At 33.2% G+C, this 17,219-nt stretch overlaps 1 protein-coding gene across 1 annotated transcript in view; it reads left to right on the top strand.

The window, feature by feature from the left end:
• Axud1 (AXIN1 up-regulated 1) overlaps window positions 1-16,514 on the top strand; it is a 130,370-nt gene extending 113,856 nt beyond the window's left edge. Inside the window, 2 exon segments of the mRNA XM_074173804.1 lie at window positions 14,195-15,690; window positions 15,693-16,514. Coding sequence (XP_074029905.1) covers window positions 14,250-15,690; window positions 15,693-16,354 — 2,103 coding nt within the window. The 5' untranslated portion in view covers window positions 14,195-14,249 and the 3' untranslated portion in view covers window positions 16,355-16,514.
• The last annotated feature ends 705 nt before the right edge of the window (window positions 16,515-17,219 follow it).

Below are 17,219 nucleotides of genomic sequence, written 5' to 3'. Positions count from 1 at the left end.
ACTCCTGAGAAAGGAAGCTGAACTGGGAAAATTTCGTACCAAATATAATCCTGGACGTTCGGAAAAATATTGAATTGTAATTTTTACAATTCGACACTGAAAATCATTATTTTGGGTTCAATTACGTTAATAAAGATGCCCAATAATAAGCGATCAGTTACACTTTTAGTAAGTCATAAATGTCGATGAAACGGGCATTACAACAGTGCTTAACAAACCCTCAAAAGTGCTTGCCTGTCGAGCAAAGAAGCAGGTTGGTGCATTATCATCTGCTGAGCGAGGGATACTTTTAAATGCGGAGATTTGTATGATCACCTAGGATAATTTTATGCCAAAAATGTTTATTTTTCCCCGAGCAAGAGACAAACAATCCTCTTCTCGATGACACAACCCCAGAAAGTTTTGCCAAGAATCACCTGAGTGGTTGGATGAACGTCGAAATTTGTATATACTGGTTCCAAAAGTTGATTGAATTTTCCCGTCCAAGTGCGGAAAACCCAGTGCTTCTGATTCTTGATGGCCACTCCACACATACAATGGACTTAATGGACCTAATATTGTTTTATATTTCTATCACAGAACATTTAATAGTCAGTGTTACTAAAGTAAAATATTTGTTTTTCAGAAAAGTTTAATAATTTTCACTTCCCCATAGTATTTACATATATATGTACCCGGTTTTGCCCTACCGGTAGGGTAGAGGTGATTGAGTTTTTTTCTTTAAAAATTATTTAAAGAAAAATTTCAACACTCATGACATTTTAATTTTATATAAGGATGCGCCCATAATCAAAGGCTTTAGTTCTTTCAGCCACAAATTAAAGTTTCCAAAAGCCATTCATTAACCGTTATATATCCGGTTTTACCCTACCTTCCCCTTTACAAAAATTAAAGTGAATTTTGAAGTTTCACAGTTGAAATAAGAAAATAAACTTCTCGGATTATGGATACTGGATACTAAGTAATTTGGTTTATTTTTTTTATGATTTTAATTCTTTATCGTTTATCGTCATTTTTTATTTCATTTCCTTATTTTTTTTATTTTTATCTTATTGTTTAATCAATTTATTGATTCAGTTCAATTTTAGATCACAATAATTTGTTTTCATCACAAATTAGCGTATTTGTACTTTTTTAATTCTTGTTTTTTTCACCTCATTTTGGACATTATTTCAGTTTTAACTATTCACCTGATATTCCCGTCTACTTATTCTTAGTACCTACAGTTTTAATATTGCATTTATTTTAATTTCATTTTTTCTTCCAAGATTTTAAATTTGTCAACACCAAGTCCGAACGTGTAACATTCACCAAGAAACATTGTCAACCACATTCAAACAAATATTTAAAGTGCTTACGATTAGAATAAATCAATCACTAATTGTTGAATAAAGCTTAAGAAAACACCAAAACCAAAAACTTTGAAAACCATACCAAAATCGGTGTAGCCATTTTTGACATTAGTTTCCACGAATCAACAGATAGACAAAGATAAGTCACTTTTTCCTACTTACCATGAAACAAAGTCTCTTGCCGCTGTCTCTCCCTATGTATGCTTAGATCTTTAAAACTACCTATCGAATTTTTATGCGGGTTTTTAATAGATAAAGTGATTCAAGAGAAAGGTTTATATGGATATAATATGCACAATATAGTAGAAAACACTGATAATTTAAAGAAATGCTGGCTTCCGTGTTAGGAATCACACATTAAAAAAAGGTAAGACCTCGTTAGTCCTTAGCTCGCACAAGTTTCCCAACTTCTGAGAGTTGTCGTTCGTATGGGGGCGACAGCTGATTAACGGAAAAACAGATTTTTTTTAAACAGATTCACGAATGCTATTTGGTGTACCATTTTAATTTTGTATGAATGATACCTATTCCTCTTCAAAAGTCTCCGCACAGTAGAAGGAGACACCTCACAAACATCCGGAATAAGTGGACTGTTCAGGATTTACTACTATCTCACCAATTATTTGCACTTGCTGTTCTTCCGGAATGGACGGATGACCTGGAGGCTTTTTGTTATGTACACTATCGGTAGTTGTGAATTTGAATAAAAGTTCCCTCAAATATTTTCTACAGATAGGACGATTCGGAAAACGTTAATTGAAAATCTTTTCGGTCTCGTGAAAGTTACACTTCGCACCGTAAATAAAAATCGCTTCAATTTTTTCTTCCAATGGAGAAGAATTGACCATTTTAGAGATTGTTGACGTGGTACCTTTCTACTAGTAAAACTGAAAACTAAATGAGAATATTCTAACTGAACAATGATGTTCATTGTCGTACTGACATTTTTTATCGTTTTTATAAACGAATAATAACCTTATCGGATTGTTGGAATTGCCATATGGCAGATAAAAAGGAATATTTCTAGAAATATCGATATTAATGTGTTTGTCTTCAGGAAATTATTAAATGTTCCGCCATTTTGTAGTAGGTGAAGATATTGACTTCATATTGTAGGGTTGTGAAGTGTTCGTCAGGAGCTTCAAAATGATGAGTCACAAGACCTCCCTTTGTATTTAATTTTTTTCCCAGATGGCCCCCAGTCGCCATCTTGAAAGTTTCATCTGTTAATTTCACTTCAAAATAAAGTATTCTTGCATTAATTATCCCAAATTTCAATTTTTTGAGTTGACCCGTTCAAAAAATAACAGGAGGGGGGACAATGAAGAAATGCACTGTAGTATAAGTAAACAAAGTTAGAGTTAATGAATTTGTATAGTTCATTTTCTGATGACGCCATTTTGGTTAGTAATACCTGAGGTTGTAAAATTGTATTTCATGGATACTAAGCTGCTGTTCATGAACAGAAAACCATACATATTCAACCTGAAATCAATATTTACACCTATATTCCGTACTAAGAATAGAAATTATATATTGTGAATATAAATATATATTTTTAAAATAGAGGTATTGAAAATAATCATCTTATTTTTATTCATTAGCAATACACTAAAAATGAATAAAATCAGCTGCTTTCGAACTTTTAACGACTTCGTTTGAGATCATCGACATGACATTCATAAAAATACTTTCCTAATCTGAGAGTTTCATAGTAATTTCAGTCTTCATCAAACAGTTCATTTCAGAGACAGGGTGATTGACTTTTCGCAAGATATGGTTTTATACTGTCTTCTTCTGTGTTTTTTTCTTTAAGTTATTAGTGTTATTGCTTTCTTTTTACTCTATTCTCTGTCTGTTATAACTAGTTTCAATCAAATTCACTATTTATAAAAGTCAACCAATTGATTGAAATGAATAATTTATTTTTCTTCATTGTTTTGGTTTCAATTCTTTGTTTTACTCTTTGTCTCTCGGTTTATTCTATCCATCTTTCTTCTCTGCTTCCTGTTTTCGAAAAAATCGAAACGTGTGCTAGCAAAGGATTATTCCCAACACGAGTTGACGAAACGCAGGGACAATCAATCGTGCATCCGTCGGGCTCGAACCATCGTTCCACTTACCTTTCAATAGGTCATGTATTACAACCCTGGTGTAGATTAGTTGTTTTTCTTCGATGTTTATGTGTCTTTATTCACTTCGCTCTACTATGAACAATAGAGAGCCGATTTGAAAGGGGTTGGGTTAGTAGCTATTTCCGCTATGTATGACGACTGAAAATTAATTAAGATTTTCATCTGATACGCCCACTTCTAAAGCAATACTGATACGAAGATGTTCTTCGAAATTATTTCTCAATTGAACTTATTTTATGAGTAAATGTATTTTGATGAGAAGAATCGGGAATAACTAGAAAAAACCTCACACCAATCAAGCACAATGTTCTTGTGATTTCACAATCGTATGCCAAACTAATTTATGTTTTATCTGTGTTTTTATGCAAGTTTTTGAAAATTCTAATTCAAATTTTATAGGTCGTGATAGTGTACAAAAGTCTGTGAATGTGTATGTACATTGATTCCGTGAAAGCTAATTGGAATTACACTGTGAATACTCTGGCCCCAAATTGGTAATAACTTCAATACTGCTTTTTCCGAGGATTTTTCCCAAAAAATAATTATTTCCCAAAAAAATGTATCTGTAGATCAGAAGAAAATCATATTTTTGGGAAAGAAAGTTTTTGGCTTTCTACTACTCAATCTTGAAAAAAAATGTGAGAATCTTCCAAAGAAAGCAATCAATTTCAAAAGAAGTAACTCTATACATAGATGTGTAGATCATGCCAAGAAGTAACTTTTAGACACAAACTGGAAGAAAAAGCCCTCGTGAAACAGCTACTTTCATATAAACACATATAACACGAAAGAAACAAATAATTTTATATGAACACTGAATTATATAAAAACCACTTTTCTCTACTCAATCTGTATTCTAAACATTCATTATGGAATTGAATCAGATATAATTCACAGGATTCTTACACAATATGCCAAATGAATGATTAAAATTTCACTTACATGGAACACTGTCATCCTCACTGGTAGACATCGATGTTTCGCTGAAAGACACTTGCCTTAGGGCTCTTCAGTACAATCTAGATAGCATAATAGAAAACACACAATTCATTCATAAATTACGACCTTATGTCACTGAATGAATTTGATCTATTCATGTCATCGATGACATCTTGATACAAAAAAATGTGGGAATCTTCCAAAGAAAGGAAGGAAGCAATCAATTTCAACTGAAGTAAATCTATACTAAATGTGTAGATCATGCAAAGAAGTAAATTTCAGAGACACAAACTGGAAGAAAAAGCCGTCCTGAAACTACTACTTTCATATAAACATTGAATTACACAAAAGAAAAATTCTTCCAAAATAATTACTTTTATATGAACACTGAATTATACAAAAAACACTTTTCTCTACTTAGTTTATATTCCAAACATTCCAAAAATTTATATAATAAAAAGACTGATACATTGGAGAAGATTTAAGTACATGTTTTTTATCTATAATTTCAATCATATTATGAGCTACATTCAATGTTGATAAATGTAACCTAATGGGGAGAAAGTTTAGATATGAAAGTATCTATACTCTTACTGGTGCATGCTCTATATTTTATTTTATTAGAATATCGAATTGTATCATCTGGTACATCGGTGCTCGAACTTTCTCTATTATCTCATTCTTTCAAGCCTGATACATTGTTTCCTCCATAAAGTTATCAAGGCCACTTGTAGTAAAATTAATAAATATATAATTGTCAAGAATTTGTTGCTAAAGAAAATTGTTTGTCACGCTACTATTTAAGGGGTAGTTCTGCTAACTTGATAGTTATCACAACCACCCTGATGAAATTCCCAATAAAACTCAAATGTTGAAACTTTCATTTCCAATATTCAGTAAAACGCATTTCTGTGGAAATTATTGAGTTGTTCTAGTCACACCTGGTGTAGAAGAAATGATTTGTACCATGTGGCAACACCGCAATACGTTTATTTGTCTTTTTTATCGCATTTTTTAGAAGGTCGTTATCGAAAGAAGCCAAAATTGGTTTGTTTGTGCCTATTATATAGTGCATTTCTTTAATGTCCCCCCCTTTTATTTTTTGAACGGGTCAACTCCAAAAATCGAAATTGGGGATAATGAAAATAATGCATGAATACTTTATTTTGAAGTGAAATTGACAGATGAAACTTTCAAGATGACGACTGGGCGCCATCTGTTACATTGTTCAGTTAGAATGTTCTCATTTAGTTTTCGGTAGTAGAAAGGTACCACGTCAACAATCTCTAAAATGGTCAATTCTCGTCCATTGAAAAAAAAAATTGAGGCGATTTTTATTAACGGTGCGACGCGTAACTTTCACGAGACCGAAAGGATTTTCAATGAACGTTTTCCGAATCGTCCTATCTGTAGAAAATATTTGAGGGAATTTGTATCTAAATTCACAACTACTGATAGTGTACATAAAAAAAGCCCCCAGGTCATCCGTCCATGCCGGAAAAACAATAAGTGCAAATAATTGGTGAGATGGTAGTAAATCCTGAACAGTCTACTAATTCCGTCGCGAATGTTTGTGAAGTGTCTCCTTCTACTGTGTGGAGACTTTTGAAGAGGAATAGATATCATTCATACAAAATTAAAATGTACACCAATCAACTGAAGATGACCCTGATCGAAGAACAAAATTCTGCGAAAGCATGACGGAAACCATCATGACGGAAACCTATCTCCACAATATTTGTTTTAGCGACGAATGTACACCAACCCTCGCGTTTTCCGGAAACACATACCCAATATCCAGAAAAAAATTAACGTTTGGTCAGGAATATTGGGAAACCATATTGTAGAACCTCTATTTATTGATCAAAATTCAACAGGGGAACTGTATTTGAATATGCTGGAAACTACTGTTGACCCTCTCATCACTGAAATCGTCGAAGCGAATCCTAATGAATTCGATATGGACATTGTATTCCAACAAGATGGAGCACCACCACATTACTCCAGACAAGTAAGAAACTATTTGGATACTACTTTTCCCGGTCGTTGGATTGGCCGTCGAGATCCTACAGAATGGCCAGTCCGCTCGCCAGATTTGAAACCTTTGGACTTTTTTTATGGAGCTATTTGAAGCAAAATGTGTACGAAACTTTGAATATACGACAGAGAATAGTATATATTTGTAGAGATATTGACGTTACTGTGTTCGAAAATGTTCGGCGTGAAATATCGGATAGGCTATTCAGATGTCAAGAAGTTCAAGGCAACCATTTTGAGCATCTTCTGAACTGACCTCAAGCTCATTAGGTACCTCATATAATGTAGTTGAATGTCAATGTATTCAGGCAATCATTAAAAGTTCCGGCATTATGTAGTAGTTGAAGACATTGACATTATATTCTAGGGTTGTAAAACATTTGTCAGGAGCTTCAAAAAGATGTGTCACGAGACCTCCTTTTCTATTTAATTGTTTTCCCAGATGGCCTCCAGTCGCCATCTTGAAAGTTTCATCTGTTAATTTCACTTCAAAATAAAGTATTCTTGCATTAATTTCATTATCCCAAATTTCAATTTTGTGAGGTGACCCGTTCAAAAAATAAAAGGTGTACATTAAAGATATGCACATTAAATAATAAAATATTTAGAACGTAGCACAATAGAAGATAGTTCCCATGATAATTTCCAAAAAAAAAGGTTAAATTATTGAATATCGACAATTAATTACTCGATGAATATTGATAAGAAAAGGATCCGAATCTGTGGTGGTTGTGAGGAAATAGTCATATAAGCAACGTTATATATAGCAAAAAAACATTTACAGGACTTCGCAAACTAGGAGAAATTTATAATTGCTCTTTCTTGATATCGATATTTTCAATGAGATACACTACAAATCAATTCCGACTTCTTTCATGATATTTTGAAAAAAGTGATAAAGAATATAATATTCGTTATCGTTGCCACATGCTAGAAAATATACAACACAAGGTATGACAGGAAATAATTTCCAGAGAAATGCGTCATACGGATTTTTTGATATCGACAGAGATATGATGATTTTACGACAAATATTGTTAACAGAAGTTTTAGCATTTGAGTTTTATCAAGAATTTTACTAGGGTAGCTATGCTAACTTGGAATCAAGTTAACATACTTTCTAATAACCTTATAAAAAAGGGGGCTCAATTATTATTTGGCATTCAAGACAAATTTTTGACAACGATTCGTCATTGAGAATTTATATTTCTTCAATTTCACTGCATGTGGGCTTACTAACTTTGTTGAGGTCAATTTGTTTATTAATAAAGCGATAGAGTGCAGAATGTTCAAAACATGTAATCATAGTGAGAAACTTTTTGTCTGCAAAATTAAAAATGATATTTTTCTCGTAACTTCAAACCTGGTTGAAAGAATATTTTACTCTTTATGTATTCTACATAAATTTTCAATAATAGGAAACATACTATTTTGAAAGTTAAATACGTCGCAAGTTTTTATTTGAAGTTTCAACCCATTTTTTACATTTTCAGGTATCTAATTGAACAATTTAGGCATCTTAGATTATAGAAATAAATATAGTTTAAAAAACTAAAAAACACGCTTTAATAAAGAACATCGAACTACATAGCTAAAAATAATTTATTTAAAATAAGCTTAAAACAATAACGAACGAAAAATACTAGTATTATTGTGAAAAAAGCGTGGGTATTTTGTGCCATATTTTTTGTAAGCGCATATTTTTTTCACAACAACACTAGTATTTTTCGTTCGTTATTGTTTGAAGCTTATTTAAAAAAAAATATTTTTAACTTTTTAGGTCGATGTTCTTTATCAAAGCGTGTTTTTTAGTTTTTTTAAACTTCATTTATTTTTAACTTTTTAGTTCGATGTCCTTTAAAAGCGTGTTTAGTTTTTTGAACTATATAAATTTTTTACTTTTTAGTTTCATATGCTATAAAAGCGTGTTTTTTAGTTTTTCAAACTATATTTATTTTTCAAATCAATCTTTTGATTCGATATGTAATGTCAAGCACCTTAATTCTGATTTTTCGATTATTTGAAATATTTAAGTCACTGAATTTTTGAGGTGTACATTTTACGATAACGTTTTCATTGTTGAAATCCATATTCTGGTTTGCTTTCAAATAATCGAATTAGATTTTAAAATGTATCTTTCGTTTTTCAAAACTTTTTTCTGTATTAAATCACGGGTAATTGAAAATATTTAAATATGTAAATATTTTATGTAGTACAAAATTTCGTTAACACTCATAATTCTTAAGATCCATTTTTATTTTCTTTTGAAACCTATCAAGGAGGTTACGTACAGCGCCATCTGCCCGTGAATAGATCAAGAAATAATTCTGTCAAATACAGATCCCGAGTTTGGGAGTTACAAGCAAACATACATACAAGCATTCATTCAACGTTTTACTGAAAGATGAAAAATTGAAAGGAAGCTACTGAATACCGAAACTAACCAAAAAATGCTTGAATGTAATCAAAATACTTCCAAGAATAATCGGGTTCAATATTTGAATATTTGAATGACTGCCTATATAATCGTACAGTCGGATATATCCAAATTTCGTTATCCATGATGTTCTTACGAAATACGACAAATCATTTTAAAATTCAGATTTTGTCAAAATATATTCTGTTCAGCAGAGCTTCAATATCCTAATAGATGAAGGGAACCTGTTGTGAATTTTAACATGCTGAATATTCAATATTGTGGTTCTTCACTCTGAGCAATCTTGGTCTGAGTTCAAAGACATGGCAGAAAAATATCTAGATAAAATCAAAGATTAGTTCGACCATAAACACCTTTCATTAAACTACAGCCATTTTGCCATTTTGTAATAACAAATCTACACTTCCTCAATTCAATCAAATAACTATCCAAATCTCCTTCAACAAGTCCCCAGCTAGGGGTTCTCATAGATCCTTATTAGATGGGACTTTCATATTAAGTTCCTATTGTAGAAAAATTGCAATGTATACTATACAAGTTTCGTCAGCTGAAAGATAGACATTGAACAAAAAAATCATTCACTTCAGTATGGTACGATGCCATTTGATATAACCACATTATCAAGTATAAAAGTATATACTTGATAATGTGGTTACACCCGAAACCGGCCGTATAAATAAAATTAACTAGTGGTAATTAGACAAAAGTGTTTTATTCATCTCATCAAAGTGATTATAATAATACTTTGGATGAATTGGATAAGTTTACCAAGCTTTTACATCGACCGCTAAATGAGAAATGACTGAAATATCTAAAAATAGCAGCTTTTCTATTTTCATTTAAAAAAATGTTTGAAATCGGTTTTTCTGTTAACCAGCTGTCGCACCCCTAGGAACGACAACCCTCGGAAGGACTAACGAGGTCTTACCTTTTAACGTGCGATTCCTAATATCATATACAGATTCAAAATTTGTGGACTCATTGTCAACACGAATTCTTCTTCCATGCTTTTCTTTGTGTCGACAATAGCAAACATCATCTACATATTAGATCCAATTCAGTAGGAAATAACTCCTCAAGTGGTATCAGTTCAAATAGTCATTAAACTGTACAGTCCGATTCGAGGTGCCTTGAATATTATGCACCTTTTGATATAAACATTCGAAAACAAGGAAGATTTAAATAAACATAATTGATATGCACGAATTAGTTTACATTTTATTACAATTGTCTCCAAACAGCTGCCAAAAGAATTGCCTCAATTTGAAATGAATGTCTGTCTGTGTGTGATATGTTCACAAAATATTCATTTGATCAAGAATCTAGAACACATACAAGACTTTTGAGATAATAGACAGAAATCTTTAAAATTGGCAGTTTAACAAAGGGTTGGTTTGGGAATGCATGAGAAAAAGATATAAATAACGTATAATTTTAATGAACAAAGTTGCTAACACTAGTTACAATGGAATAATTTTTAATTATTCAAATATCCGACAAGGAAAAAACCAGATGCTTTTTATATTGAATTGAAGAGACATAGATGAATCAAGAGGAACTTGACAAAACTTACTATGCTTTGTGGGTATTTGAGAAATCACTTTTTTCTCCCTCTCACTCTACTGCGCCACTGGAATGATTCTTCAAATCCAATTTAATGAAAACAAGTCCTTTGTGAATGCAAACATACCAAACTTACTAAGTTTCATCATAATTGGCGGAATTATTTCCGAGTAATTAATAAAATTCCGATTTCTTGTCAAATCTATGACGCTGTAATTTTCGAAAACAACGCATACGAATATATGAAATTTTTTTCATGAAATATGACAAGAAATCGCACCCCGAATATTCTGAAAGTAGTCACTCATTAGTTTTATTCACATAATTAGAGTAATAATACATTCGTAAATATAACGAAGATATGTTATCTGCTTTAACTTGTTGGTATTTCCTAAAAAGAAAGTTGGTTCTCACAATTTGTCAAATTAAATTAGACATTAAGATGACCCTGTACAGTTTTATTTTATAATAACGATGTCTCTTTCAAAAGTACGCTCCATTTAATGTAGTTGTTTTTCGTGACCATAACAGTATACCATAAAGTAATGAAGTACGTAGTACAATTCTTGAATCCTAAATAAAAACTTCCAGTCAACGATTTTCTTATTTTGTTATTTAACGTGCTTGTTGAAGGAAGGTCATATACAGTTCTTTTGAGATTTTCAACAGCACAGCAAAGCGTACCCCAGGCTTTGCTATGCTGAGAGTTCTAATTATTTATAGTTCTGTATATTTCTTATAATAAATTGTTGTATTCTTCGATTTGAGACAAGTGAAAAAACTCCAAAACATAACATAATTAGATGTAATTATAATTCATCGAAAGATTATGCCTAAAATTAAGAAATTTGGTGAGACTCTCACGAGGAGTTCTTGGTTTCCCGTGGGTAAAAAATTAACTAATAATAATAATAGATTATATTGTTACGGGTAAGTGAATAAGTACGTACAACAGAAAAACAAACAAGCACAATTTACTCGCCCAACAACCTAACATACGGCAGAATTCATTATCAAATACAGCCACTTGTGAAGTAACCCAATCAGAGTCCGCTCTTTCATTCAACTAAAGCAAGGTAACGATAGAAAACGTTTTTAATGATGTTTCACTCTATAGAAATATTGTAGTTATAGCTTTTGTGAGATTTTCTCTAAACAGTTTTACAAAAAGGCAACACGTGTTTCGCCATAGAATGGCTTCTTCACGCGTTTCTTTAGAGTAAAGACATACCTGTGGACGCCATTTTATGGCGAAACGCGTATTTCTTGAATGCTTTATGGTTTTTCATTAAGTATCGGCTGATTCCATCAAATATTTTGCAAAGAAAAGTCCGACTTTATTCCCCCCTGGTCATAAAAGAGGCATAAAGTGAAGTAATTTTTTCCAGGTAGAGATCAACTGTCAAAATCTCTAATTTTTTAATATCAACAATGTTCTAGATGTTTTCCCTCCCTTCAATTCTTGTCTGATTTCTCTGTCAGTCTAATCATTGGCGGTACTGTATAATTTTGTCATACAGCACCTGTTTGCACCACAATTTGGATTTAGGTTCTACTTCAAAGTTGACCTTGTACCAGGCGTTGCTTTTGCCTTTGGGGTAGATACCATCCCTTTTCGGGGGTGAAATTTTTTTACAGGAAATACATCGGAGAATGGATATATTGACTAATTCCAACCAACTTGTGCAAACGGAGTAATAGCTTGTTGAAGGTGGGTTCTTATTCGTCAATTGCCAAAGGTGAAAGTTTGAATATGAAGGTACCAAAAACACATATTGAAAACCTTTTTTCAATTCCTAATTTTTATAAAACTTATAAGTTATAACGTTAACAATGTTGACTTTTCCGGCAACAAAAAAAAATTAAAATCGCGTAGTAATTACCATACCTGTACCTGTAGTATGCTTCATAAGTTTGACTGGTTTGATGTGCTTGGTTTTGTGAAAAAAAAGAGTTTGAAGTGAAAAGAGTATTTTTGTAATTTTGCCTAAGTTGCCGTCCAAAATACTTGAAAACTTTCTATTTCAGAATTATTGCATACACACTATGGCAATATTTTGAGTATCATTAATAGTTTTTGACTTATTTTAAAGAAAAATAATTTTTTCAATTTCACAGTTCACTTTATTCATGTACCTTCGTTCATGTTTTCGTAATTTTGCCAAAATTGCTCAAAAACGTTCAATCGCAAAATTGATTGAATACATATTATAGCAATATTTTGCAATAGTATCTGAGTTATTCCGTAGAAAAGGCAATTTTTTTGCAAAATTACAAAAATGCTCCTTTCACTTCAAGCTCAATTTATTTCATAACTAAGCTCTTTAAACCGAGTAAACTTCTAGAGCACACAAATGAAGTAAATTAAAAATAATACCGATTATTTTTCCGTTGGGATGGTAATTGGGGGGTAATTATTTACGTCATAGTTCACTTAGTTTTGTTGCTAGGGACTTTCATAAAAATTAAAATTGAAAATTTTCAAGCACTGTGAGATTCCCCAGCGAAATAAATTGTGTTTTTCATTACTTCACATTGAATCATTCATTTTTGGCAATTGCCTGATAAGAATCAACCTTCAACAAACTAGTACCCCCTTTATACTGGGTCTACAGACACCTTAAATCCTCTTATTTCTTTATAAGCTACATGTTTTTACTAAGAACTATTTTTTCAATGAATTTCTCAATTTTTAAGTAATTCGTGAAAACCGTTCGAAAACGTGGGTTAATTGGTTGAAAAATTCACTTTCTCTCGTGAATAAGTTAAAAAGAATTGAATATCAGTGATGTTTGGCAAATTTATACGCGAAAAATGTCATTACTGGACTTTATGAGACATTCTCAAGAGTACGATAAATCTAAAGATACTGATAATTTTTGAAAATCAGCATAGAACAGAAATGTATATAAATAATACCCCAAGGCCTTCTCGATTTCTTTGATAAAACATTAAAAAACAACACAAATTTTCAAACACTCCTGAATAAAATGAATGAGCATTATGTGATTCCAAAATATGAAACAAAGCTTGATGCAATTAAATTAATATACAAATGAACTTATTCTCGTTATTTCGAATCTATATTGATTCTGAATCATTTCAATATTTTCCAACTATTTTGACTGTACTATAGAAATCCATGCAACATATAAATTCAATTATAATATTGGATGAGCTACTGGCAGTCTGATGAACTACTGTCGTCATATATTAACTAAGCCATATATCGAGTGTTATTTGAGGAACGAATTCACAAATACATGTTATGAATCTTGGAAAATGTCACTATGTCATCTCTAGTGTCAAATTAAAGAAACGGTGTATGCCAAGTTTTCGTCTGTGCCTTTTCCAAGAAATTGAAGCAGTATTTTAAATATTCCTACCATTATCATAAATTGAATCGAGAATATTTTATATGATGTTATTAAACCATTAAATACATGTCACTTGTCATCCAGTTATAAAAGAACGAAATTACATAATGTCATCAATTTTTCTTTATGATTCATAAAACGTAAGTTTTTTATTCTCGCCTTTATTTTATTATTCAAACTTTGACAGCGAAGTTCTCAATAAATTTCGATTTATTTTTGATAAAAAATAAAATATTTTTGTCATAAATTATAAATGGCAGAGAATTTTGTAAAATACTTCGAATGCCCCTGGGAATCTTATATTATTCAAAACTACAACAAATTGAAATATTTCAATATAATTTTCTTTTTCAGGTGAAAATGGTTCCATTCTCAGTCCACAATAACCAAACTACTAGAAACATCTCCAATGGGTTCTAACGAGTCATCCACCATGGAACTAGCCGCAGCGATGTCAGATGAGAAGCCGTCGGCTTCCCTGCCATTGCAATCCAAAATTGTTGATTCTGTTGATGTTATTGTTGAAAATCTTTCAAGTACAAACTACAAAGACTTGAACGAACTGCGTGATATTTCTAAACCAGAGCCAAAATCAAACGAAGAAGCAATAGACATTAGTGATGAAAGGACAGAAATGGAAGAAGAAACCGGCGAAGATTCCGCCACAGAAAGCCTCCCGCCTACTACCGAGGAGTTGGCAGAAGAACCTCACGATAGGTCAGATGGATCTGATTCCGGCCTAGGTTCGGAACTATCTGAAGAACGGCCGCAAGAGAACGCCGCAATCATCGAGAGCGACAGCGAAACATCCTTCTTGTATAGATTGAACGAAGGAACTATAACTAATACCCAGTTTGAGGAATTCGCTAGTCAAGTAGCACTTCCAAGGTGTGAGGAAGATTCGCAAATTGAAAGTGACATAGGTGACATTCTGAGTGGTACACAATCAAAATCCCCCAAGCCATCGAAGAGTTCTCTGAAGAGAAAATTACCCACAGATGACCATGAACAACCGGAGGCTAAGAAACGACGTGGGATTACGTTTGACAGCGTCACGGTCTTTTATTTTCCACGGGCGCAGGGGTTTACCTGCGTTCCTTCACAGGGAGGATCGACACTTGGTATGGGAGCGCAACATAGCCACGTTAAAAAGTTTTCATTATCCGAACATGCCTTGGAGCAGCGAAGGATACATCGCCAACTGCTGCAACAACTCCGATCGGAAAGGAACGCGACGGTAGGCACTGTTGTGTCGTCAAGCGAAGAAAGTGACAGTGAAGATGAACCTAGCGACGCCTCGGAATCGGAGATGGATCTCGACAACTATTACTTCTTGCAGCCGGTCCCTACGAGGCAGAGAAGGGCCCTACTGCGCTCCGCAGGGGTAAGGAAAATCGACGCTTTAGAGAAAGACGAATGCCGAGACATACGATCGTCTCGAGAGTTTTGCGGCTGCGGATGCAAAGGTTACTGTGATCCGGATACGTGTTCGTGCAGCCAGGCTGGTATCAAATGCCAAGTGGACAGATTGAATTTTCCGTGCGGCTGTTCGCGAGACAATTGCGGCAACTCCAGCGGACGAATAGAGTTCAATCCCGTACGGGTCCGTACCCATTTCATACACACTTTAATGCGTCTCGAGCTCGAGAAAGAGAAGGAGGACATGAAGTCTGATAATAAGGAAACGGATGCGATTGATAACGATCGGCTAAACTCGAGCGAAAAAGAAGTGGCAAGTAAATCAAGTGTAAATAAATTCAATAGCAACTTGTTGAGGGACGTCACTTTGGGCGCCAACGTCGAAGTTGAGAACTGCGTGCACATCGGCAGCTATACCAATCTACATTATGGCGCCCCGGGGAGGGGCCGGGACACAATCCCCCGGGGTTCTCTAACCTACCGGATCGAGCCGACTCTCTGGATTTGTATACTTTTCGCGAGAACTGTTACGCCGAAGTGGAAAATTCCGCGGTTGAAAGGAAACAGGCGTTTCCAGTCGCGCAGGGGTTTCACTTCCCCGATCCCAGATTCTCCGATGTCGGCTTCCCAGCTAGTGGTTCTCCTTACCCCTCTCCGTCTAATCAATACACTCAGCCGTATCCGAGCAGTTTCGGCGACTTCTCACCGGTATTCAACCCCTACGGGGGCATCTATCCGCCCGATTTCGCAACAAAACCGATAGAAGGGTCTTTCCCGCAGACATATGAACACTTTTCTAGTGATAATTTTTCAGCTGGTAACGTGAATTCCAAAGAAAACCAATACACAAGTTTAAATTCCGTAGGGGCCAATAACAAAATTGAATCATTCACTGACCTATTGACAGGAAAGTATAACTCTTATTCGGGGGCTGAAGAGAGCGCCAATTTTAACTCTGTGAGCACTGGTCAAACTTCGGCGAGTAACGAAAAAACAGAAAAAAGTTCCGAAAATGCTGAAAATCCCATGGGCGAGTGTGATGAAAATTTCGGAGAAATTATCAAGAAGTCTATGGTTGAAACTGTTTCAGCATAATTTGAATGTTTAAAATATAAATATTATTACGTTCCAATATTAACTATTATTATAAAATTGTAAATGATTTATATAAAATGTAGAAAGTATTAGCAAGAAAAAGTGTTTTAATAAATGTTGTGAAAAAGAGTTTATTAAACCAATCATATTATTTTTATAATTTGCTTTTACTATTTTGACGTAAATGTATTTTCTTTCTGAATGTTATACTTCAGATTCTAACAGATATTACTGTATTTTTTGTTAATATTTTCAAATAAGCTGAATATTATTAATGATTATTCCCCATTTCCAGTAATAACGTCAATTCAAAACATTTATAAATATTATTACCCAAAAAAATTGGAGAAGTTTACAGCCAAAGAAAATCTAATAGACGTCCGGGCAATACTTACCTGAACGTCCATGAGATATACATCAAGGTCATCTTTAATATATCCATAGAAAATGTCCATAATGTATACATCAAGGCCCTTGCATTTTTCAATTTCAATTGCTTTTATTCATTTTGAAGTTCTCTGAAAAAGACTGGGAACGTTGAATATGAAATTACAATGAAATAAAATACAAGCAACAACCAAAAAAAAATAAAAAAATTGGACTATTAATACGAGATGAAAATTTGAAAAATTATTAACAAGAAATAAAAATTAAAAGATTCCAAGCCACGTTACTTGTTAATAATTTTTTTATTTTCATCTCGTGTTAATAGTTCAATTTTTTCATTTTATGGTTGTTGCTTGTATTTTATTCCATTGTAATTTCAGTTTTTTTGCTTGATATAATTGATAATTTTCAGCTAATCTTTTAAATATTTTACAGATTCTTTCAGGGATTTCAAATCAATTTATATCATATTAGACAA

This window comes from Leptinotarsa decemlineata, unplaced genomic scaffold (assembly GCF_025532065.1).
Source record: "Leptinotarsa decemlineata unplaced genomic scaffold, Ldec_3_MD MMD2_tig00000505_RagTag_RagTag, whole genome shotgun sequence".
NCBI lineage: Eukaryota > Metazoa > Arthropoda > Insecta > Coleoptera > Chrysomelidae > Leptinotarsa > Leptinotarsa decemlineata.
Note: the sequence above shows the minus strand (reverse complement) of the source record. Positions and strands in the feature narration are given on the sequence as shown.